Source organism: Hyaena hyaena, unplaced genomic scaffold, assembly GCF_003009895.1.
Source record: "Hyaena hyaena isolate Hyena2069 unplaced genomic scaffold, ASM300989v1 scaffold_58, whole genome shotgun sequence".
Classification (NCBI taxonomy): Eukaryota; Metazoa; Chordata; class Mammalia; order Carnivora; family Hyaenidae; genus Hyaena; species Hyaena hyaena.
The window spans coordinates 3,558,576-3,582,283 of record NW_024080689.1 but is presented as its reverse complement, the minus strand read 5'-3'; the positions used below and the strand labels follow the sequence as shown (position 1 = coordinate 3,582,283).

The 23,708-nt window shown below is 56.8% G+C and overlaps 1 protein-coding gene across 2 annotated transcripts; it reads right to left on the bottom strand.

Annotated features, from left to right (window-relative positions):
• Positions 1 to 3,226: 3,226 nt before the first annotated feature.
• ALOXE3 (arachidonate lipoxygenase 3) lies at positions 3,227 to 23,210 on the bottom strand. Of its 2 annotated transcripts, none has more exons than XM_039231562.1 (15): positions 23,064 to 23,210; positions 22,263 to 22,467; positions 21,356 to 21,437; positions 20,719 to 20,838; positions 20,293 to 20,418; positions 17,536 to 17,639; positions 16,810 to 16,982; positions 15,646 to 15,789; positions 15,356 to 15,559; positions 15,177 to 15,263; positions 14,559 to 14,728; positions 13,883 to 14,004; positions 9,998 to 10,098; positions 9,234 to 9,404; positions 3,227 to 3,406 (listed from the first exon to the last, which is right to left on the bottom strand). In XM_039231562.1, the coding sequence occupies exons 1-15, from the start codon at positions 23,208 to 23,210 to the stop codon at positions 3,227 to 3,229; spliced, it is 2,136 nt and encodes a 711-aa protein (XP_039087493.1). The 2 variants fall into 2 exon arrangements, with proteins under 2 accessions (XP_039087493.1, XP_039087494.1); XM_039231563.1 differs by having other exon boundaries at positions 20,293 to 20,415.
• Positions 23,211 to 23,708: the final 498 nt, after the last annotated feature.

Sequence of the window (23,708 nt, the reverse complement as noted above, 5' to 3'; positions counted from 1 at the left end):
GCTCGCACCACCTCTCCGGGCTCCGTGCTCCCCCACGAAGCCCCCCCCCCCCCGGTCCCCAGTCATGCTGACACATCGGGGTTCCTCTCCCAGCCCTGCCCGAAACCACCCGAAGGATCGTTTGCTGCTTCCCGATGACTGTGTCTGGGGACACGGCGGCCGTGAGGGAAGCGGATCCTGGAACGTCAACCCTGGAAGGGACTTTCCAGGTCTTCTTGTCTGGCCCGTTTATCTGAGACGTTTGGGCCACTGAGGCTGACGCACTTGCTCAAGGCCAGCTGGGAAGAGAGAGAGGCTGGGTGCTCCCCACGATGTGGGTCGCCTTCCAGGCCATACAGGGGTCCAGCGTGTAGGCTGGAGGAAGCCCCCGGCTGATGGCCGCCAGCCTCTTCCCCACATCCTGTCCCCAGACGTTCCCAGAGCCCGGGCAGAATCCTACGTGCAGCTGGGTGTCTCTCCCCAGAAACTTTTCCTCCGAGCTGGCTTTCTGGGAACCAGATTCCAGTGACCCACCTCCGTCCCTCCCTCTCCGGCTCGGGGGGCATTTTTAGTACGGGCATGCTTTCCGATGCTCACTTTGGTCGCCACCAAGGAGTGTCTGGCTTTCTGGAGGGACAGGCTGCCCAGACAGCATGAGCAGGGGAAGGGCAGAGAGAGAGAGAGAGAGAGAGAGAGAGAGCAGGAGAATCCCAAGCAGGTGCCTCACGGTCAGCACAGAGCCCGACGCAGGGCTCGAACTCACGAACCGTGAGATCATGACCTGAGCCGGAACCGAGAGCCTGAGTGTGCTCTGACGCCGCATCCTGCTGTTCAAAGTCAAAGCCCAAGTTTAAGGACGCCCGAGCGTCCAGCCTCGGCCACCATCCTGGCCACAAAGGGCTGCCTCTGGGTGGTTCTTAGCCTTTTGATCTTGTTCTAAAGTGAACAAAACCGGGGGATTTGGGCTAAATTCTTTGGTTGGAACCTGCCAGTGAGACAGCCCCAAACACACCTCCTCGTGCACAGTGGCCCATAGTGGGGGGCGGGGGGAGGTCTCTTCTCTGATGTGAAAACCTGATCCCTTTCCTGCCCTGACCCTCGTCCCCTTCCACCCGCCCACTCATGAAGGGAGAAGGGGTTTGGTTGAATAGGGAGAAGATTCTCGGGCCTGATGGGGACAGGGACGGGCAGTGCTTCCCTCTGCATCTGTAGGTCAGTGGCTGCTCCAGAGTTTTGACATAGCCGTGGCCCTGGGGGCCCTGGGCTGGCAGTTCAGGGGGTGCCGTCGGTCCTGAGCCCACGGAGCTGTGTTTGTACAGCAGCCCCTTTCTGGCATCTCCAACTTGGTGGCCATGGCAGCAAGTGGGTCCCCACTTGGCTATGAACGCGGGGGGTTGTCTGCAGGGGGTGAGACTCCGCAGCCCGGCAGAGCCCTTGCCTGGGTGACTCTCTGGATGGGCCCCCAGTTACTGTGACAGGAAGTCCGTGTGATTGATTCCCTTGCCACCGGCGCTGTAGGGATGGAGGGACTGTTACCTGTCACTGTCCGAAGACACTGTGACTCTGGCCACAGAGAGGCTGTGACCAGGGTTCGGTCAGACACAGAATTTGCCTCTAGAGGAGGTAGGGAGGCTAGCCCTGAAGTCAAGGGACACGGGGTCCAGGGAAGGTGTGGAGGGGCCGTGGAGAGAGAAGATATGGATGACGGACCTGAGGGAGATCTCTGATTTTTTTTAAGTTTATTTATTTTGAGAGAGATAGAGAACAGGGGAGGGGCAGAGAGAGAGCAGGGGAGGGGCAGAGACAAAGGGAGAGAGAGAGAATCCCAAGCAGCCTCTGCGCTGTCAGCACAGAGCCTGACACGGGGCTCGAACCCACGAACCGTGAGATCATGACCTGAGCAAAAAACCACGAGTCAGACGCTTGACCGGTGGGGCTCCCCAGGCGCCCCAACACAGGTCTCTGATTCGATGAGCTTCAGACTCCCCAGATCACCACCTATGTCGGGTCGGGTTTGATTCCACTGTGGTGACAAACAATCCCACAATCTCAGCGGGGGGACCCAGTGCAAGGGTACCTCTTGCTGGGCTCCACCAGACGGCAGGTGCCCATTGGGGAGGTGACCCGCCTCCCCCCTGCCGCTTGGAACTCATCGTGACTCCACCCACTGCAGAGGGCTGGGGACCGAGTCTTCCCTGTGTCCAGAAGGGCGACCTGACCCCAGGGGCACACCCAGAAGCTGGCTTCGTAGGCTTTGCAAAATACCTACTTTTTTCCTATCAGCCCTTTGAGTCTGGATATCCCTCGGCCTCCTGAGGGATGACACGCTCTGGGAGGCCACGGCAGGGATGTGGGGCCTGGCTAGGCGCTGGGTTGAGCTGGGGGGCTCCCTGTCCCCAGAACAGATGACCAGGGGCTCACTGCTGCCCCTCCCTTCTCCAGCCCCCTGCGGCCCCAGCCCCTTGCACGCACACGCGCCAAAACCACAATGAAATGGGAGCCGAATCTGTTGGGATTTATTGAATTCACTGGTCTCGAGGACAGAAAACAAAGGAAGGAAGGTGGGAGAGTGAGGTGCAGACAAGAGCTGGGGAGGGACACCACACCGCCTTCCCAGGGCAGGGAGCGAGCCCTGAACAGCTAGGGGTTGGGTCTAATTCTTTTTTTCTATGTTTACTTATTTTGATGGGGGTGCAGAGAAAGAGGGAGAGAGAGAACCCCAAGCACGTTCTGGTCTCCCAGCACAGAGCGCACTGCGGGGCTCGAACTCACGCACCGTGAGATCATGACTTGAGCCAAAATCAAGAGTCCGAAGCTTAAGTGACCGAGCCACCCAGGCGCCCCAGGCTGGGCCTAATTCTAACCCTCCCCTTAAAGATGCTGACGTCAAAGGGGACCACGTGGCAGACCCAGGACACTCATCCTTTCTTGCCCGCTTTCCAGGCTTTTCCGGAGAGGGACGTTAGATAGGTTGGCCTTAGGAATGGAAGAGAGCGGAAACAAAGAGTCAAGGTGAGAGGGGGCTGGGGGAGGGGAGAGCTCAGTGTCCCCGTGGGGTTCCCCGTGGGAGGAGGTAGGTTTTCACAGGAGAGGGAAGAGGCTGCCCCAAGGGGACCAAAGGGTGACAGGGGCTCCCCCTTCTCGAAGGGCCTCTTGTGTGTTTGACCTCAGCCAGCGGCTCCTCGTCCCGGCCGCCGGCCGCGCATCCTCAGGCTTGAGCCTGTCTTCTCCAGGGGCAGCAGGAGGGTTAAATGGAGACGCTGTTCTCCACGACGGGGGGGTCCAGGTAAGGGTACGGCAGCGCCAGGCCCTGGTTCCGCTCGCGGACCTCCCGCGAGATCTGGGCCAGGCGGCTCTGGAAGGCGGCGATGCTCCGCCGGGGGGCCTCCTCAGTGAAGTGCTGATCCGGGTAGGTGCCCAGGGGCCGCTGGGAGAAAGTCGGGGTGGCGGTCAGGAGGGGACCCGGAGGGGTGAAGGATGTGCCACTATATAGTCAGGGTGGCTTCTAAGGGCGTGGCCCGGCCACGGCGGCTGCCCGTGCAATCCCTTCAGGCCACCTCTCCAGACAACCTGCAGGAGCCCCCTCCCCCTCCCCCACCCGCACCCGCACCCCCAACACCCAGGGAGCGTGGGACCCGGGAGAGGGGGAGCCTGAGGTTAGTGCTCCCTCTGCTGGTAACCCTCTGCCTGTCACTGTGACTCGGAGACCATTTCTGCACCTGCAAGCGGATGGATGGACCAGAACATCTTTAAAGGTCCCTTCCGGGGGCGCCTGGGGGTCTCAGTCGGTTAAGCCTCCCACTTCGGCTCAAGTGATGATCTCACGGGGTTCAAGCCCCGCAGTGGGCTCTGTGCTGACAGCTCGGAGCCTGGAGCCTGCTTCGGCTTCTGTGTCTCCCTCTCTCTCTGCCCTTCCCTGCTCGTGCTCTGTCTCTGTCTCTCTCAAAAATAAATGAACATTAAAAAATTTATAAAATAATAAAATAAAGGGCCCTTCCAGTGCCTGGCCCCCTGCTCTGTGAACTAAAAGAGCACGACCGGGTTCTTGGCACAAATCAGCACCGCATGTTAACATGTTAGGAGACCCACATAAGCACGCCCCTGCGTATATGGCCAAGAATACACCTGTCACCTCACCTGGTTCAAGTCAAAATTCAGCTCCTGAAGATAATCTGTTCTGAGGCGCCCCGCCAGCCATCCCCACGCCACCTCCACACCCTGTCACGCTTTACGGCGTGGCCAACAGCCAGCGGGATACATCGCAATGAACCACAGTGAGTGTCATCTGTGACAGGGATCAGACCACACAGCCCGCTCACCCCCACCCCCAGGTTCCTGGGTTCCCCAGGGCCCCGCCCCCAACCAGCCTGAGCCCCCCCTTCCCCGTCCAATAGAACCTTCATACAACCAACTGTGGCCAATAACCCTGATGTTTAAAAATTCTTGGTCTTGGGGCGCCTGGGTGGCTTAGTCGGTTAAGCGTCCGACTTTGGCTCAGGTCATGATCTCAAGGTCTGTGGGTTCGAGCCCTGCGTCAGGCTCTGTCAGCTCAGAGCCTGGAGCCTGCTTCAGATTCTGTGTCTCCCTCTCTCTCCAACCCTACCCTGCTCATGCTGTCTCTCTCTCTCAGAAATAAGTAAAACATTAAAAAAAATTCTTGGTCTGGTTTTACTGCCCTGACTGGACCCTTCACCCGAGCACCCCAGGACATTGATCATGACGCACATTACTTTGTCGTGCCTGACTTTACATGGAGGCCTCCGCTGCTTTACCATAAATGCAGTGTTTCCTGAAATATACTTTTTTTAATGTTTATTGTATTTATTTTGAGAGGGAGAGAGATCGAGTGCAAGCAGGGGAGGGGCAGAGAGACAGAGGGAGAGAGACAGGATCCCAAGCAGGCTACGAGCCATCAGCACAGAGCCCGATGCAGGGCTTGGACTCACGAACCGTGAGATCATGACCTGAACTGAAACCAAGAGTCAGATGCTTAACTGACGACTGAGCCACCCAGGTGCCCCCTCTGAAACATACTTTTTCTGAAAACTCAGCTTGGGAGTTTCCTTACACTGAGTTTTTATTAGCAATGACTATTCACGCTTATCAAATGCTTCTTCCATATATCGAGATGATTATATAGGGTGTTGCTTTACTGATGTAATAAATCACATCGCTAGATTGCATAAGGTTGAATCGACATTTCATTTCCAGAATAAGCTAGACTTCCTCATGGTATATGATTTGTTTTACTATTTGGCCTGCATTGGCTGCTGACATATTTTCAAGATTGTTGCAGCTGACTGGAGCAAGTTTATAATTTTATTTTCTTAATTAGAGTTAACATGTTGCAAGCACTTGACATGGGCTGTGAGGATGGCACTGCAATCCTGTAAGACTGTGCTCTTATTATTCTCACCTTACAGATGAAGAAACTGAGGCTTAGAGAGGCCCGATTACATATTCAGGGCCACATAGGCGGGAAGCGTGGATCTGAGGCTGGAACTTTCTCCTTGAAATCCACTGCCCTTTTTTTTTTTTATTTCTTACAGTTTACTTATTTGAGAGAGAGAGAGAGCAGGGCAAGAGCTGAGAGAGAGGGAGACACAATCCAAAGCAGGCTCCAGGCTCTAAGCTGTCAGCACAGAGCCTGACATGAGGCTCAAACTCATGAACCGTGAGATCATGACCTGAGCCAAAGCCGGACACGTAACCGACTGAGCCCCCCAGACACCCCGCTACACTTCCCTCTTAATGGCACCACCTTGGGGGTACTGGCATCAAGGTTCCCAGTAAAATGATTTGGGAAGCTTCTACTTTCTTTTCTATACTTCCAAGCAGTTTGAATGATTTAGGAATAACTTGTCCTTGAAGGTTTAGCAGAATCTCCCTTTGAAAGGAGTGGGATCCGATCTTTTACGCCTTTTCTGTGTATGTGTATGGTTTTCACCTCTTCTGGTGTTTTCTTTATCGTTGTCCTAGAAAATCCTCTCTTTCAAATGAGTTTGCGTAAAACTGCAAGTAGCATGTCCTGTTCGTTTGTTCAATTTTCTCAATTTGGGGCTGTATGCCTTTCCATTCCTAATGTTGTAATCTATGCTCTCTTATTTCTCTGGATTCGGACTTGTCCCTGGTCTCTTTATTATATTAGTCTTTTCAAAGGCTAACTTACGTGTCTTTTTTTTAATGTTTTTTATTTATTTCTGAGAAATAGAGAGAGAGAGAGCATGAGCAGAAAAGGGTCAGAGAGAGAGGGAGACACAGAATCTGAAACAGGCTCCAAGCTCTGAGCTGTCAGCACAGAGCCCGACTCGGGGCTCGAACCCATGAACCATGAGATCATGACCTGAGCCAAAGTCAGATGCTTAACCGACTGAGCCACCCAGGTGCCCCTCACTTATATGTCTTACCTACCAGATTGACATCTAATTTCTTTTTTTTTTTTTTTAATATTTTTACTTATTTCTAGGAGAGAGAGACAGTATGAGCAGGGGAGGGTCAGAGAGAGAGGGAGATACAGACTCTGAAACAGGCTCCAGGCTCTGAGCTGTCAGTCAGCACAGAGCCCGACGCGGGGCTTGAACCCACGAACCGCGAGATCATGACCTAAGCGAAAGTCGGACGCTTAACCGACTAAGCCACCCAGGCGCCCCAGATTGACATCTAATTTCTAAAGCTATAGTGAAGCAGTCCAAAAAAGCAGGACAGAAAATGACAGGCTTGGTTCAAAGCCTACTTACTCTGTGACCTTGGGCTACTTGCTTCACATCTCTGAAACTCAGTTTTCTCTCCTGTCAAATGCAACTACCATTTGGGGCACCTGGCTGGCTCCGTCGGCCGAACGCACAGCTCTTGATCTCGTGTTTGTGAGTTTGAGACCCACGTTGGGTGTAGAGATTACTTAAAAGCTTTTTAAAATTCTTTTTAAAATGCAACTACCACTTACTGAACACTTAAGACACCAGGCGCTGTATTAGGCATTTTGAATACAGCCCCTTACTTACTTTGTGATTTACAATAGTGTATATAAGGGATCTGATTTAGTGACTGGGATATGATGGATCCCTGAGAAGCAATAGCTGCTGATGCTGTTATCATTTTCAAGGTTAGACTCCCCACTGGCTTATAGGAGGGAACCTTCTACCCTCATCATCTGCAGGGGACAGCTTGGACTTGAGGCTGGCATCAGAAAGAGGGGAAGGCAGTCTTGGGGGACTGAGGCCAAACCTATGGAATCTGACTATCTGCAAGTAGGGTGTCAGAACCGAGTTAAATTATCTGATACCCAGGGGTACCTGGGTGGCTCAGTCAGTTGAGCGTTTGGCTCAGGTCATGATCTCACGGTTCGTGGGTTCGAGCCCCACGTCAGGCTCTGTGCTGACAGCTCAGAGCCTGGAGCCTGCTTCGGATTCTGTGTCTCCCTCTCTCTCTCTGCCCCTCTCCCACTCATACTCTGTCTCTCTCTCAAAAATAAAAAAATGAAACACTGAAATTACCTGACACCCAGCTGGTGTGGGAGAATCGTGTGGCGTGGGAACACCCCACATACATTTAGTGGCCAGAAGTACTGAGTGAGAGGACTGAGAAGAGTAACAGAGTATTGTGTGAGTAGAACAAAAAACCCCAGAGTTTTCCCTTCATAACGACAAAGATGAATGTCTCCAAGTCCTTGGGAAATGGGACCAGAAAGGAGCAGGACCCAGGGACCGACCCTGGCGTCCCCGGGCTACCAAGTGGTAATTAACGCTCGTCAGGGAGATAACACACAGGGGAGCCAAGCACAAGAAATGAGGAGATTCCCGAGACGTGAGCAAGACCAAGAGGCAGAGGCAGGGCCAGTGCCCCAGCGTGTGAACAGAAATGATGGCAACTGGTGATCAAAGGGCTGTTCCCCAGGCCACGCCAGGCTCCTGCCTCCAACACGGCCCCTCCCAGCCATCCACACGGCCAGGAAGGCACTCGTGCTGAAACACAAATTCAGCTGTGTCATCTCAGGCTTAATGGTCTTCGGTGGCTTCCCCACCCTCCTCTGAATGAACACTGTGCCCGCACCGAACCATGTGCAATCGCACCAACACACCAACGGACTGACCTTCACGTCTTTTCACTTGGTTGTGCCCTTCCTCCTGCTTAGCAACTAAACCTGCCCTTCCTTTGCCTGTCAAGCTCCGACTTGTCCTGCAAGTTTCAGCTTCGATGTCACTTCCTCCAAGAAGCCTTCCCGGGTTCACCCAGACTCGGTCAGGTTCCACAAGTCCCCATTGTCACCCCTACCACGAGACTAAGCTCATGAGGATAGGGTTCGGATCTGCCCACCAACATCTGACATGTTGCAAATGCTTTAGAAGAAGTACATGTCCGTACATAAATGATTCCTACGATGCTGTTGTGCTCTTTTGCGCTTCCCTGTGTATCTCTTCAACAAGGCCATAGGATTTTTGAAGGCGGGAAGGTCTCACTCAACTCCCTACGCCTGGTCCCCAGTGTCATGTTGAGATATGGGAGGTATCCAAAATAATGTGTGTTCAGTGTTCAGATGAATGGATGAGCAGTTAATGAATGAATGATGGATGGATGGATAAGCAGATGGGTGGATAGACGGATGGATGGATGGATGAATAGACGGGTAGATGGATGGGTAGATGGATGGATGGTGGATGGATGGATGGATCGATCGATGGACAGATGGGTGGATGGATGAACAGAAGGGTGGATGGATGAATAAATGGATGGGTAGATGGATGGTGGATGGATGGACAGATGGATGGATGGACAGATGGGTGGATGGATGAACAGAAGGGTGGATGGATGAATAAATGGATGGGTAGATGGATGGTGGATGGATGGACGGATGGATGGATGGACAGATGGGTGGATGGATGAACAGAAGGGTGGATGGATGAATAAATGGATGGGTGGATGGATGGGTGAATGGATGGATGGTGGATGGATGCATGGATGAAGAGATGGATGCATGGATGGATAAATGGTCAGACAGCTGAACAGATGGGTGGATGGATTGGTAAGCTGGCAAATTCAATGGATGTTGTGCTCTAACCACGAAGCTGGTATTTGCTTCATTGTATGTCTTTGGGGACCAAATATCATTTCCTAGAGAAACTGAGGGACCCAAAACGGCTCAGCAGTGGACATAAACGGCAGCACCCGGTCCCCAATCCCCCCTGGAAACCACTGGCACTGCCCAGGCCCTGTAAGCCCCCACCCCCACCCCACCCCACCCCACCTTCTATACACACCTGGTCCTTGGGCTCCTGGCTGACCAACCAGAAGAGGAGAAGGTTGTTACAGGTGACGTTCACTTCTGGAAGGGTGTCTAGGTAACTCTTCAGGGTGGCGGTCCCCTTGGTCTGGGGTGGGGGCTGCCTCATGGACGACGGGGTATTGGGCATCCAGGCCCCAAAGTCATGCTGTAGGGACCCCACCCCAGATGAGGCAGCTGGCCAGAGCGGGGAACCGGCTCCTTCATCATCCCTGACCCTGGCTCTACCACCCCAGTTCCCGCAGTTGGGAAATGAGGATATGGTGGAAAGGGAAGAGAGGGAGGAGTATAGGGTAGAAAGTTCCAGAAGTGGGGTAGGAGGCTCACCCCTGGTCACTCCCCACCCGATGTTCTAGCACCGGGTGGAGTGAATCACCAAGGACGGAGCAGAACCCAGAGAGGAGGTGACCCCAGCAAAGGGCCTTGGGCTTGCAGGCCACCCAGAGCGAGCTGATACTCTACCCGGCCGCGTCCCCGCCACGACGGGGCCTAAGTTCTACTTCCTACACAGCGCCGGCCGGGGAGCCAGCACCACAACCTTGGACCCGCTCCACCCTAGTCGTCATCCAACACCAGCCCTTCACTCCACCCTCTCGCCACCAACCTCAGCCCCAGTCGTAAACCCACCCCAACCCTGACACGCCCACGCTCCCAACCCCAACTCTGACCTCACGTCCACCGCTGAGCCCAACCTCGCGTAGCCCAGCGCCCCCCCCCCAGGCCTGCCCCCCGCAGCCTCACCTGCCCGCTGTTGACCGCGGCATGCTGGGCGGAGCAGTTGAAGATGATGGCAGTGAGGAACTTCACCAGCTCTCCTGGAGTGCACAGCCTGCGTGGGAAGCCTGGGCATGGGAGGAAGGGGACAGGGTGTCGAGGGAGGGCGTGGGCCTCCCCGGGGCGGCTCGGGAGCTGGGGGCCCACCACAAGGGGCGAGTGAGGACGCGAGCGCTGAGCATTTGGCCACCGCTGGCTTCTGACTACGATTAGGGTTGGACTGAGGTGAGGGATGGTCACGCGGGCTCTGAAGGAGGTCTGCATACGAGCTGGGTGCTGGGATCAGACCAGAAAACGCCCGGCCAGCACAGCTCACGACGGAGAAGCCAAGTCCAAGCTGACAGTCCAGGGGCCTCTGCTCCTTGATTGCCAAGGAGCCCTCGATATCCGCAGCCCCCGACAGCACTTAAGGTTCGAATTCTCCCCAGTTCATCAAGATTTGTCCAAGCACCCAGTAGCGGATCACCCACCGTGGGGCTTAGTGACAGAGACAGATGACCAGAGTGTCACTCATAAGCTCACGGTGACAGAAGCAGAGGTAGGGTGGGGGGAGGGGGGGCTCCAAAGCCAGGGTTTGGCTCTTTGAGGAAAGAAACAGGCACTGAGGTCAAAGCACTCAGGGGAGACTTTCCTGTGGGAAGAGAAGGGGACTCCCTGAGTTGAAGAGTGGGTGAGCTTTTTTTTTTAATTTTTTAAATGTTTTACTTATTTCTGAGAGAGAGAGAGACAGCATGAGCAGGGGAGGGTCAGAGAGAGAGAGGGAGACACAGAATCTGAAACAGGCTCCAGGCTCCGAGCTGTCAGCACAGAGCCCGACGCGGGGCTCGAACCCGTGAACCGTGAGATCATGACCTGAGCCGAAGTCTGACGCTTAACTGACTCACCCAGGCGCCCCAGGTGGGTGAGCTTTGAACGGAAAAAAAGATGACAGAGGAAGGCATTATGTGGCTCAGACTGAGGTCCTCTTTCCCTGTACATCACTGATCTCGTCCAAATCCATGGCTCTAGCTGCTTCCCACTGGCCGGCGACTTCCAAGTTCACATCGCCAGCTCCACCTGGATCCCGACTCTAGGCACGGCCATGGCCATACGTCGGCAGCCGCTACCTGATGGCCTGACTTGGGCAGCCTCGAGGCCTCCCGGACAACCTCTGCAAAACCTGATGCTTGACTCCCTCCCCCACGGTGCCCCAAGCCCGGCCCTCCCACGGCGGTCTCATTCTGGCATCTTCGTACGGTTGCTCAGGCCAACATCTGGGCCCTCCTTTCTGTTTCTCTCGGATCGCTCAGATCAGCCGGTACTTCCAGGGGCCGATCTGGTGTCACCACCGTCGGGCTCCACCGCATCCCTCCTGCATGAACCCGCCTGGTTCCAACCTTGCCCCTGACTGCCGTTCTTCACGTGACAGCCAGAGCGCCTGGCCCTTTAGAATTGTAAGTCTGATCATGTCACTCCTTGCTAAAACCCGCTATGGGCCCCCACCCCCCTCACCTTACCAGTGCCCTACTCGATCGGGCTCTCATTTCTTCTTGGACTTCATTTCCTTCCCTTCTGTTCTCTCACCTTCTCTACTCAGCCATGTAGGCCTTCCTGATATTCCGTAAGCCTACCGGCACATGTCCACCCCAGGACCTTTGCACTTGCTCTACCTCTGCCTGTAGAGTCTTAGGCCAGTTATCCACCAAACTCTCTCCCTCACTTCCTTCAGGTCTCTAGTCAAACATCGCCTCCTCCAGAGAGAGCTTCCCTGACCACCTATCTGAACCCACTCCCCTTCCTCAATATGCTCTTTCATTTTTCTGGGTGCTCATAACCAACCACCAAACATATGTGTTTCTTTATCATCAGAGTCTCCCCACAAGGATGTTAAGCTCCATGAAGGTCAGGATTTTTGTCTGTCACGTTCAGCGCCAAACCCCAGCACCTAGAACAATACTTAATATGAAGAGCCCCGTAATTATTGGTTGAGTGTAGTGAATGCCTAAGATGGTACAAAGGCAGGGTGGGAAGGAATGTTCCAGGCCAGGCGGTTTCTGGGCAGAATTTCAGAGGATTACCGGGGCGGTGGCCCCTCAGGGCAAGCAGCAAGGGGCTGAGGAAGGTGAGGCCTGTAGAGTGGCAGCTGCTATAATGCAGAGACTGGGTGGTGACAGTGGGTCAAAGATGGCGTCAAGGCTCACAGTCAAGAGAGAGCGAGGCAGAGGGGGTCGGAGGAAGGACCAGGCACCTGACGGGGGGCGTGTGGGAATTTTCCAAAGGTTCTCTTTGTGGCTGACAGTCTAACCCTGAGGGCTGAGATGAAGAGGGAGGGAGGTCAAACGAGCTGTGGGAATTTTTCTGTCGCTCCTATAGTTTATTTGTTCCCCTTGAAACATGGAAGCAAAAGTCATCCTGGCTGAGCTGATTAGTGAGTGTGTCTTACCTTAAAACAGGAACTACGAGAAGGCTGCACTGTTGGAAAAGACGTGTGTCAAGGTGAAGAATGTTCTGATGTATTAGGTCAGAGACAAGTTTCATAGTGTAAGATAGGAGAGGGGCGCCTGGGTGGCTCAGTCGGTTAGGCCTCTGACTCTTGATTTCAGCTCAGGTTATGATCCCACAGTTTGTGAGTTTGCGCCTCGCATCGGGCTCTGTGCTGACAACGTGGAGGCTGCTTTGGATTCTCTCTCTCTCTCTCTCTCTCTCTCTCTCTCTGTCCCCCTGCCCCTCTCCCAGCCTGTGCTCTCCCTCTTTCTCAAAATGAATAAACATTTAAAAATTATAATAATGATAGGGGCACCTGGGTGGCTCAGTCAGTTAAGTGTCTGACTTTGGCTCAGGTCATGATCTCACGGTTCATAAGTTCGAGCCCCGCATCGGGCTCTGTGCTCAGAGCCTGGAGCCTGCTTCTGATTCTGTGTTTCCCTCTCTCTCTGCCCCTCCCCGGCTCGAGCTCTGTCTCTCTGTCTCTCAAAAATAAACATTAAAAACTTTAAAAATAATAATAATAAAGTAAGATAGGGGAGCCAACCAACAGTAAGTAGATTCCCCCCATCCCGGGTCTTAAACAGGAAACAGCTCCACAGAAACAAAACAAAACAAACCTGCCTTTAGGGGAGAAGCTTTTAGGACCAGGCCAGCCCAGGGTAACAGTGGGCTTGCAAAGCAGGGGACAGGCCATCCTTTAAATATCCCGAAGAGACCTGGCTGTCACCACCTTAACCCAGAAATCACTCTGGGCATCACTGATACTGAGATAACCGGACACTATTTGCTTCCCCGTGTGACGCAGTGAGAACAAAGCATCACTTGGGAAATATTCTTGCCCCAAACATTTAACCTTTAGATGTTACTTCCCATTGACAGAATACACAGTAGGTCGAGGAGCGAGATGAATGACCTCACGAGGAAGCCATTAGATTAATTTGGAAGGTGACACATTCTGCAGGACAGCTAGTCTTGAGTTTTCAATCCAGCCTCGGCAGATGTCATGTGATTTAAAGTGGGGCGCCCGGGCCGTCGGTTAGTGCCAACTTCGGCTCAGGTCACGATCTCAGAGTTCGTGAGTTCGAGCCCCGCGTTGGGCTCTGTGCTAACAGCTCAGAGCCTGGAGCCTGCCTCAGATTCTGTGTCGCCCTCTCTCTCTGCCTCTCTCCTGCTCATGCTCTTTCTCTCTCTCTCAAAAATAAATAAACATTAAAAAAATAAATTTCATTGTTTAAAAGGTGGGGGGAAAGCCTCAGGGGAAAAAAACCCCCTAAGCATAGGATGTACTTCAAAGGTGGGTCCGTAAGTAAGAACTAAGTAACAGGTGAGGCCAGGGAGGGCACCGAGTCACTGGGAGCTTGCGGTCGGGGGATGGAGAGGGCTTACCTGAGCTCTCCCGGCCCAGGAAGCCCTGAGCAAAAATCTCGCCGACCCAGGCCTGCAGCTCCGAGTCCTGTTGCACAGATAGGTCACTAGGATAATAGTAGCCCACGATTTCTGAGACAAAGCTGCAGGAAGGAGATGCAAATGCCATGGAGGTGACCTTGCGCTCAAGGCTGACCAGAAATCCAAGGCCCAATGCCACTGAGGTTGGGGAGAGCCAGACAGCCAGTGTCCACTGAGAGCCCACCCGGGGTCCAGGGGGGACCCCCAGGTCCAGGAGGGACCCAAGGGCCCAGGTTTGGGCTCTCCTGAGTCAGGGGTACTCTGAGCCTCCTTCCCACACAGTGGGCTGGGGGTGGGGGTGGGTGGGCAGTGCACTGAGCAGAGCCTGGGGATCCCGCCCCTGATTCCTGCCCTGGTTTCTCTGGACACGGTGCCCTTTCCTTCCTCCCCTGCGATCATGCACAGCCTAGCCCCTCCCCAGCCCCGCAGCTACCTGTCATTTCACTGAGGACCCCAACCCCAACCCCAACTCTCACCCTTGGGTGCTCCGTGCTGGGGCCTGAAACACACCCACGACCCCCAGCACCAAGGGGCCCCGCCTGCACGAGTCGAGGCTGAGCCGGGAGGCTCTGGGGAGGCCGGACTGGCTGCAGGGTCCCAGGCCCGCACCCCGCACCTCTGAATGGCCGCCCAGATCTTCAGGCCGTCGTCTCGGTAGTGGTAGTTGGGGATTGTCAGGACGCCGCGGGCCCGCAGGCTGTCCGGAAGGCAGAAATCGGTGTAGGTGAAGTGGGCCAGACCTGTGCTTATGAGGTAGAGGAGGGCCTGCCTCCCGCCGGACGTGACCTGAGAACACAAGGTAGCCGGGCTTGGGGTCGGCCCAGACCCCCCCCCCGTGCCTGGGGGGCGAGAGGAGGCTAGTGACTCAGCAGAGGGGCTTATTCTGTTAACCAAGGAGTCCAATACCATGGATCAAACCCCCATGACTAAGGAGTCCAGGCCTGAGGGGGCGGAGCGCGTGGGTGGGAGGGAGGGGCGGGGACAGGGTTTGTGGGCGGGGAAATCGGTCGTGGGCGTGGCCTATGGGACGGGTCTGGCAAGAGCTGTGAAATGGGATTGGACGCCTTAGAGGCTTGTGGGCGGGGCAAGTAGGGTACGGGTGGGTGGGCGGGCGGGGCTTGTGGGAAGGGTCTGGCAGAAACCGTGGAATAGGATTGGAGGCCGTAGAGGCCTGTGGGCGGGGCAAAGCGCCATCGGGGCGGGGCTTCAGAGACGGGGCGGGCGGAAGCCTCACCTGGTCCACAAGGCCGTCGGGGTTGAGCAGCGTGGCCCGAGCGATGGTGTTCACCTGCAGCGTGTAGCGAGTGTGGGGAAGCAGGAGCTGCGAGCGGGATGAGGGCGCAGGAGCCGAAGGTCAGAGGAGCAGGCCGAGCCGGCCCGCCCCCTCTGGCCCCGCCCGGGGGTCGCACCGACCTTGTAGATAGGATGGCAGAGCGGCAGCTGACGCAGTGTGGCCATGGAGAAGGCCTCGCACAGCAAATGCGTGCACAGAAAGTGCGTGTTGTGCTCGTGCACCAGGAATTCCGAGTTGCGCACCCACGTCTTGGCCAGCAGCCAATCCCAGTAGGAATCAGTGGGCAGAAAGATGGGGCTGTCGGGCCCGGGTTTCTGGCTGAGCTGCGACCAAGAATAATTAAGGGGGTGAGGCTCAAGACGGCGGGCGTGCCTCCTGAGCCCGTCCCCGAAGCCGCCCCAGGTCTCACCTGGATAGCCAAGGGCACCAGCGCCCCCTGCGGGTTGAGCCACAGCAGGCAGAGCGGGGCGGCCACGTACTGCTGGCGGCCGTTGAGGCAGTGGACGGGGGCCTCCTCCAGGATCCAGTAGTCCGCTAGGAAGACGTTCCCCCTCTGGGGAAGGCGCAGAGAGGCTCCCAGCGGCCCCTGACCCGCGCTCCACTGCCCTCTGTTCTCCGCCCACTCCCACCCCAATTCGGGCCTCAGTAATTCTTGGCGCTCCACTGCCCTCTGTTCTCCGCCCACTCCCACCCCAATTCGGGCCTCAGTAATTCTTGGCGCTTGCACTGATGTCCAGAGTTAGATACCCAACCCTTCCCAGCACGTCCGGAATGAGGTCCAGCTGAGTCCCTCCTTATGCAACCTCCCACCTGTGTAAGCTGGCAACCTCTCCCGGCACCCCCATACCTGGTCCTTCCTGCTCTTGCCACTCAGTGACCCTGTCCGTGTATCCAACAACAACAAAATACACACACACAGAATCGATTGCCACAGGGGCATCTGGGTGGCTCAGGTTAAGCGTAGACTTCGGCTCAGGTCATGATCTCACGGTTCATGGGTTCGAGCCCCGCAGCGGGCTCTGTGCTGACAGCTCAGAGCCTGAAGCCTGTTGCAGATTCTGTGTCTCCCTCTCTCTCTGACCCTCCCCTTCTTTCTCTCTCTCTCTCTCTCTCTCAGAAATAAATTAAAAAAAAAAAAAAAAAAGAATTGACTGCCGCTTTTCTAGCCTCCTAGAGTATGCCCGAGGGCTTGGCTGCCTGAGACACTGGCCCATCATCTGCTCCCAGCCCCTCAGGGCTCCCACTTCTCCATGTCATTCCTCTTGTATCTACTTGCACTGCCTTCCACCTGACCTAACACAGCTTTCTTTGGGCCTCTCAGCACTGGGGATCTCGGAAGCCCCAGAACACAGGCAGGGCCTGCTCCTCTGTGTGTCCTGCTCGCTCAAACCACCGCACCAGGCCCCGTGTCGGGCTTGCAGGCATGGCTGAGCCCCCTCTGGCCCTTGCCTCCATTTGCTCCGATTCAAAGCTGGGGCTGCCCAGCGGATGGGGCCTGCAGGCTGGATGTAGCCCCAGCCCTCTCACTCTTACCTCTACACCCGTCCTGTATCCATAATGACAAGTCACCCACCTCTAGTTCCGTCTGCAGGCAGGTGTCTGGACCCAGCGAGGGGGCCACCATGTCATTGGTTACAGGCAGCTTGCTGGGCAGGCTGGAGACGCAATGGAGCATGACAGGATTGACACCATTCAGGTACTGGTACCCGAAGAACTGGTCCTCACACCAGTGCTCTGTGACATACTCTAGGGGGCGAGAGAGGGGGCTGCTTGGTCTGGAGGCCACTTCCCTAGCTCGTCCCAGTGCCTGGCCCTTTGCTGGCTGTGGTTTCGGCTTCCCTCCCAGCAGCCCTGCGAGGCGAGTGAAATTAATCAATCTCACTCTGGACGCTGGGAGCCAAAGAGACGGAGTGACTTGGCCCAGCCGAGTGGCGGTGCAGAGACCTGAATCTCAGCCTGGCCCCAAAGACCAGAACTCTTGGTGGTGGGGGTGGGGGAAGAGAGGCCAGTGCCCCCCTGATCAGGATCAGGAGTCCCTGAATGACCCTTGACCCTCAGGCAGGCGGAGTGTCTCTCTGTCCTCACTCCCTTATTCCTGTGCCCTCCCAGGGAAAGGGGAGACGGTGTGAGCTCCTAAGGGGAGTCTGTGACGCTTGCCACTCATGAAACCAGGAGCCCCACGCCCTGGGTCCCCACAGTCTCCCTGCGACGGCTGGAGGAGGGCCCCTTCCCAGAATGGGGCGGAGGGTTCTGAGCACGGGGTACGGCGGGGGACAGACATCTGCCTGGCTCTGCGCACCTGACGTGAAGGTCTTGTGACACCAGAAGATATTCCGGATGTCATCCAGCTTCTTCCAGGAGCCCTTGCGGTCCAGCAGCCCCCGGAGCTTCATGCCCAAGGACCTGAGGGGGAAGGGAAGCGAGAGTGGGGCCGGGGGCTGCCAGGGACACTGTGCCCCCAGCCTAGAGGCCTGGAGGGATCCGACAAGGTCAATGCCCAAAGCAGAGGTGCCTAACAGTGTGCACGCGAGAAAAGAAGTCTAGTGGCCAGTCGAGGCTTCACAGGGGTGACTCCAAATGCAGACACGCAGTGGCACACGTGGCTATATGTTGCAGATAGCACACCTTCGTTGGTGTTTTGGCTTTTCTCCAGGTTTCCATCTAGTTACAGATCTTCGCTGGCACCTGACTGCCTACCGGACAAAGCCCCAGCCGCTAGGGCCGGCTCGGCAGCCTGTCACCAGCCGGTCCTACCGAGCACGGCCTTCTCGCGAAACATAACCGGACGTATGGTTTGCACCTCAGACTGGTAAACAGAGGCCTGGCAGCCTGGGGGGCCGTGCACTTTTCACTCTGTGGGTGCCTGCCCTGCTTGAAGCTTTTACAGCAAGCATGTGTTATTTTATAATCCGGAAACAAATGCTCGGGGCGCCTGGGTGTTCCGTCGGATGGGCGGCCGACTCCGGCTCAGGTCATGGTCTTGCGGTTCGTGGGTTCGAGCCCCGCATCCGGCTCTGTGCTGACAGCTCACAGCCTGCTTTGGATCCTCTGTCTCCCTCACTCTCTGCCCTTCCCCTGCTCGATCTCTCTCTCTCTCAAAATTAAAAGTAAACTTAAAAAATGCTTGGCGTGAAAGCTGCTCCCCTCCTTGCCCAGGGCACATGTGCCTCTGGGAATAAGCCATGTCCCACATGCCACCCTGTCCACCACGAAGGACGGCCTGACAACCCTGAACACACAGTGGGTGTGCATCTTCCCCCAACGTTCACCACTCCCTGCATTACATCGTAAACCCGGTGTGCACCTGCTGTCCTTTATTATACATCATCCTATGGGCCCCCAAGAGCCAGGACTTGGCTCAAGGCTGAGGGCAGAGAACTCGACCCTCAGCAGGTGGGTTTGCCGCGCAGTGGAGAAGGCGGGCCGTGTGAGTGTGCTGGGGTGCCTTGCGGGATGTGGGCAAAGGCGCATCTGTGACGCGACAGCCCCAGGGACAACTTCCTGAGTACCCGCTGAGCACCCACCCAGGAGGGCTGCCCTGAAGAGGGCCCGAAGCAGGTGAGAGCTCGGTGCTAAAGCAGAGAGCGAGGAGGCAATGAAGGAGGAAGAAAAGGTCTTCCTTGTCCAAGGGCCTGGTGCACCTGTTCTCCAGAGCAACCTGTGGTGGCGGCACCCTGGAGCCCGGCCACAGCCCCTACTCTCCTTGACTCCTCCCCCCCCACCCCCCCACCCCCCCGCCGTGGCTGCCAACCGCCAGCTCCCTCTGCCCCTGGGCCCTTCTCCAAGCCCCACACAGGCTGTCCTAGATCTCGGGCCTTTCCTCACCTCTCAAACCCACACATCTGCCCCGGGGCCAGCTCAGGTGACTCTGGTCCCCGGCCTGCCACGCCTCTCCCAGGTCATTGCCCGAGGCCCAGCCACCTGCAGCCGCCCTCAGGCATTTCTCAGCTCCCTGCTCAGCCCTCCCGCCCACTAGCCCTCCTCCCAGAGAAACAGGCCAGCACAGGAGCCCCACGGACGAGCATCCGACCCCTCTGCTGCGCGGATGTCCCGCTGGGGACACTGAGCCCCTTGCGGCTGTGGGTGCGGCCTGACACCACTACTGGGTCCCATCCACTGAGACTGTGGTACTGGGTCTCTCTCGCTCCCCCCTCCCACACACCCTAGGAGGCAGGTGTGCATATTCCCCGTCATCCGACACATGAGGAGGAACCTGTTAAGAGGCTAAGTGAAGATCAGGGTTACGCAGCTCAAAAGTGTTGGTTCTGGGGTCTGAATGTGACATGGTCTGACTTCACTTCCTTAAAACCTCAGGGCCTGGCCCCCTGCCCGCCTGACATGGTCCCACCAACAGGGCCTGGGACTGAGCTCTCCACTCAGGAGGCGCTCCATTCATTTCCTAGATTTGAGGGATGGAGAGAGTGGGGATGACAAAGGAGCAAACAGGAGGTGATGGGAGAGAGAGAATGGAGAGGGGAGAGGGGGGAACAGAGATGGGGAGACAGGGACAGAGAGGGGGACATGAGGGCAGAGAAGGGGAAACAGAGAGGGGGAAATGGGGACAGAGAGGGGAGATGGGGACAGAGAGGGGAGATGGGGACAGAGAGGGGGAGACGGGGACAAAGAGGACATGAGGGCAGAGAAGGGGAAACAGGGACAGAGAGGGGGAGATGGGGACAGAGAAGGGACATGGGGACAGAGAGGGGACATGGGGACAGAGATGAGGAGACAGGGACAGTGAGGGAGACAGTGGGACTGAGAGGAGGAGATGGGGACTGAGAGGAGGGAGACGGGGACAGAGAGGGGGACATGGGGACACAGAGGGGAGACAGGGGCAGAGACAGGGAGGGGGACATGGGGACAGAGAGTGGGGAGATGGGGACTGAGAGGAGGGAGATGGGGACTGAGAAGAGGGAGATGGGGACAGAGGGGGAGTTAGGGACAGAGAGGGGACATGGGGACAGAGGGGCGGACACAGGGACAGAGATACGCATGGAAGAGCAGAGGCAACAGCCAGAGTGAGCAAGGGTGTGTGGGGGGGGGGCAGTGGCCTCACGCAGGGATGGCGTTGAAGAGCAGGGAGACCGTCTTGGTGGCCGAGTAGCGAATATTGGGGTCCATGTGCAGCAGCGACGGGAAGTCAATTTTCATGGGGAAGCCAGGCAGGTACTGGTTCCCGCTGCTGTGGAGGGTGGCGGGGAAGGAGAAGGACAGACACCAGTGACGGACCTGCGCCCACTCCCCCCCCCCTTAAGTCCCTCCTGCCATCCTCGCCTTGCTCTGGACTCCTGCCCAGTCCCCTCCGTTCTGGCCTGAAGCCACCTCCCTGCCAGGTGATCCCCTTGGGGTCACCTCTGACACTTCTGCCCTGACTCCTGGATTAAACCCTAGTTGTGATCTTTCCTGGCTGCTGGGGCCCCATCGTCCCGACCTTCGGGTCATGCCCTCCGCCTTCCTCCCAAGCCTGGGCTTCCCCCATCACCTGTCCGCTTGGGCCGCACAAGGTGCCATCTTGGTCAGGGCAAATTTCTTGTCTGTCTCCATCTCCTCAAAGTTGCTGACATCTATGATGCCAGGAAAGCCGGGGGCATAGACCTTCCAGCTTCGAGGGAAAGACTGCAAACGTCAAACTTAGGATAAACATGAACTTCAGCCTTTAAAGGTGGCGACTTTAAATTAAAACTCCCAGAAACCACCCACTGTCTGGGTAGGTGACAAAGAATTGGCATTTTCTCCCTGGAGGCACCTGACTTCAGGTCAGAGAGGCATTTAGGGACAACATGAATGTCCAGACTGGTTTGGAGCTGGGTTTGTGTTGAGATTAAGATCGTGGCTGGTTTGGGGGCCGGGGGGGGGGGCGGGGGGAAGGCTCGGGGGGCGGGAGGCTGAGGCTGGGCTGAGACTGGTCAATACCAGGCTCACGTGTGACATGAAGGGCATCTGTGGGCTGAGTTGTGGATTCACTGAAAATTGCTGGTGCTGTTGTGACTCAACCTCAGACTGAGGTTAGGTTCAAATGAGGGTCCTGATCGCATCTGAGGTCAGAGTTAGTAAGAGTGTGATTAAGGCTGAGGGATGAGAGTAAAGATGGCGAAAGAAGTCGAATAGGGCGCGCTCACCGGAAGCACTCTTGCCGGCCCTGGAGCTCCCGCCGCCTGTGATCCAGAAGGAGGGGCAGGGAGTCCTGACAAATAGTTTTGGCTGCGGGGAATGAAAATCACTCATCACATGAGCTTCTTTCCCAACACCTCCTCCAGCAAAGCTTGCCTGAACCCCCTCACCTTTGAACCCAGCCCCTCTCGGCAACATGGATACCCCGTCTTCTTCACATACTCATCAGCAGAAGGGAGTCAGGACAACCTCACCCCAAAATTATAACAATCATCCTAATTGTATGCTTATCTCTTTCCCAAGACTGTCTGGGGCCAGAAATTACCTTGTAGTTGTGTTTTGTATTCCCAGCGTCTAGCGTGGAGCCCCCACACTGTGCACGTAACATGCACTTGACCAATGACTGATAAGCGGATGTGTTTGGAGAAACAATGGGCAGATGGATGTGCTATGATGATGTGTGGGCATTTAGAGTCTACGAAGAACTCACTAGGGGCTGAGGGTGAGTAAAGATCGCTCGCTTTATCTTGACCTAGAACATCACCTCTCATCCCTAACACTCAGTTTAACACCTGCACCAGCCCTGGCCTTGCCTCTCAGGATCGGACAGCTCAGGAGACCTGGGGCTCCAGAGCTTCAAGGAGCTCGAGCTCGGCATCCTCGGAAGGCCCCCCAAAGGCAAGAAGGGGTCCTAACAGCCCCCACAGAGACTTCGTCCCCGCCAGAAAAGCCAAGATCAGGGGAGGGGCAGAGAGAGAGGGAGACGCGGCCTCCCAAGCAGGCTCCAGGCTCCGAGCTGTGAGCACAGAGCCAGACATGGGACTCGAACTCACAAACCGGGGTTTGAGCTACCCAGGCGCCCCATGCCTACCCCTAATTCCAACAGACAAGGGCCAGCCCCTGCCTCTGGCCCACCTGTTCCTGGTCGCAGCTCTAGGGTGCAGTAGCCCTCAATCCACTGATAGCAGGGGAACTGGGTGCAAGTGCCATCTGGAGCAGTGACACAAATAAAGCTGCAATACCAAGAGTCCTTGGGGAAGAAAGCATAGCGTTCCTTGTGTAGACGGAGCAGCAAGAGCTCCCCCAGCTCGGCTGGGCAGCGCACCTTGTACTTCTGCACCTGAGGGGACCGAAAAGCAAGCAGGTGAGAGGCTCGGAACTCTGGGGGGCATCTTTCCACCTTCCAAGATGCGTGTTCGCCTCCACCTGTCCTGGCATGTAAGTAAGCCACACGGTGCCTTTGTAGGGATCGGGGAAAGGCACCCCCTTCATCCAAGCAGAGGCAGCCACAGACATGGGGTGCGAGCAGAGAAGGTTCTGGATTTCACCAGACTCCTAGGCTCCCACACCCTCATGGGGGCTCCCAGCAAAGGATCCCCCGGCCTGGTGGAGGCATGCAGATATACGCTCCCGAGAAGAGGAAACTAGACTCAGAGAGGGCAAGCCACTTGCCCAAAGCCCACCTTCAATTATGGGAGGAGCTAGGGAGCAGGTGAAACTCTCCTGACACCCCCCCCCAAGCCCGGGACCCCTTCTTCACAGCCCAGCCTGTGAAGGTGTATCACCCCCCGGAAAGACAGGATGGTGAGGAGGGCAGAGTCAGAGTCCACTCAGGGTCGGAGCAACGACCTAGGGGAACGACCCGTCCCCTCCTCCAGGACTCCCGCCGGCCGCGACCCTCAGAGGTCGCCCCTCCGTCCCCTCCTCTGTACTCACGGATCCCGCGGCGAAGTCTCTGCCCAGGCTGTCCAGCCGCTGTTTGGGGCTCTCCCCGCAGGCGCCCACCAGTGTGACAGAGATGTTGTCCAGGGTGCCCGCCATCAGGTAGGGGCCGGTGGTCACACACACGCGGTACACGGCCATGGGGGGAGGGGAGGAGGGGTGTCCCCGGCAACGTCGGCCGCAGCGGCGCCTGGAAGGAGGGGAGCGGCGGGCGGGGCTGGGCCGAGCTGTGGCGCCGCGGAGCCGCGCGGGCGGGGGCCGGAGGCAGGGGCCGGTGGGCCTCGAAGGAAGAGCCCGGGTCTCTCCCCGTGGGATGGACTCGGGCTCGCTCTGCTCCTCCGGAGCTCCCGGACACGGCGCTCGCTCCCCCTAATAGTTGTTTGCTGGCCTCTGGCACAGCCGGTCTCTCTGGATGGCAGTACCGGGCTCACCCAGATGGGTATCGAGAGCCAGAGTCCCACTGGGGAGGGAGGGACCAGACGACGAAAGGGAGCCGAGGAGCTGGTGACACCTGTGTGATTGGGACACTGCCCCGCCGACTAATATTCCGGGGCCCCGGCCCGCCCACTCCCCAACTTGCCTGAGACCTTCTCCTCCTTTCTCAGCTGGGACTGGGCCCAGGGCAGCCGCATTGCCCAC

Coding starts and splice junctions, on each gene's coding strand:
- ALOXE3 (XM_039231562.1), bottom strand. CDS start 23,210: ATGGCCGTGTACCGCGTGTGTGTGACCACCGGCCCCTACCTGATGGCG. Junction 22,468..23,063: donor GAGACTTCGCCGCGGGATCC/GTGAGTACAGAG, acceptor CGGTCCCCTCAG/GTGCAGAAGTACAAGGTGCG. Junction 17,640..20,292: donor CTCTTCAACGCCATCCCTGC/GTGAGGCCACTG, acceptor CTTCCCCCTCAG/GTCCTTGGGCATGAAGCTCC.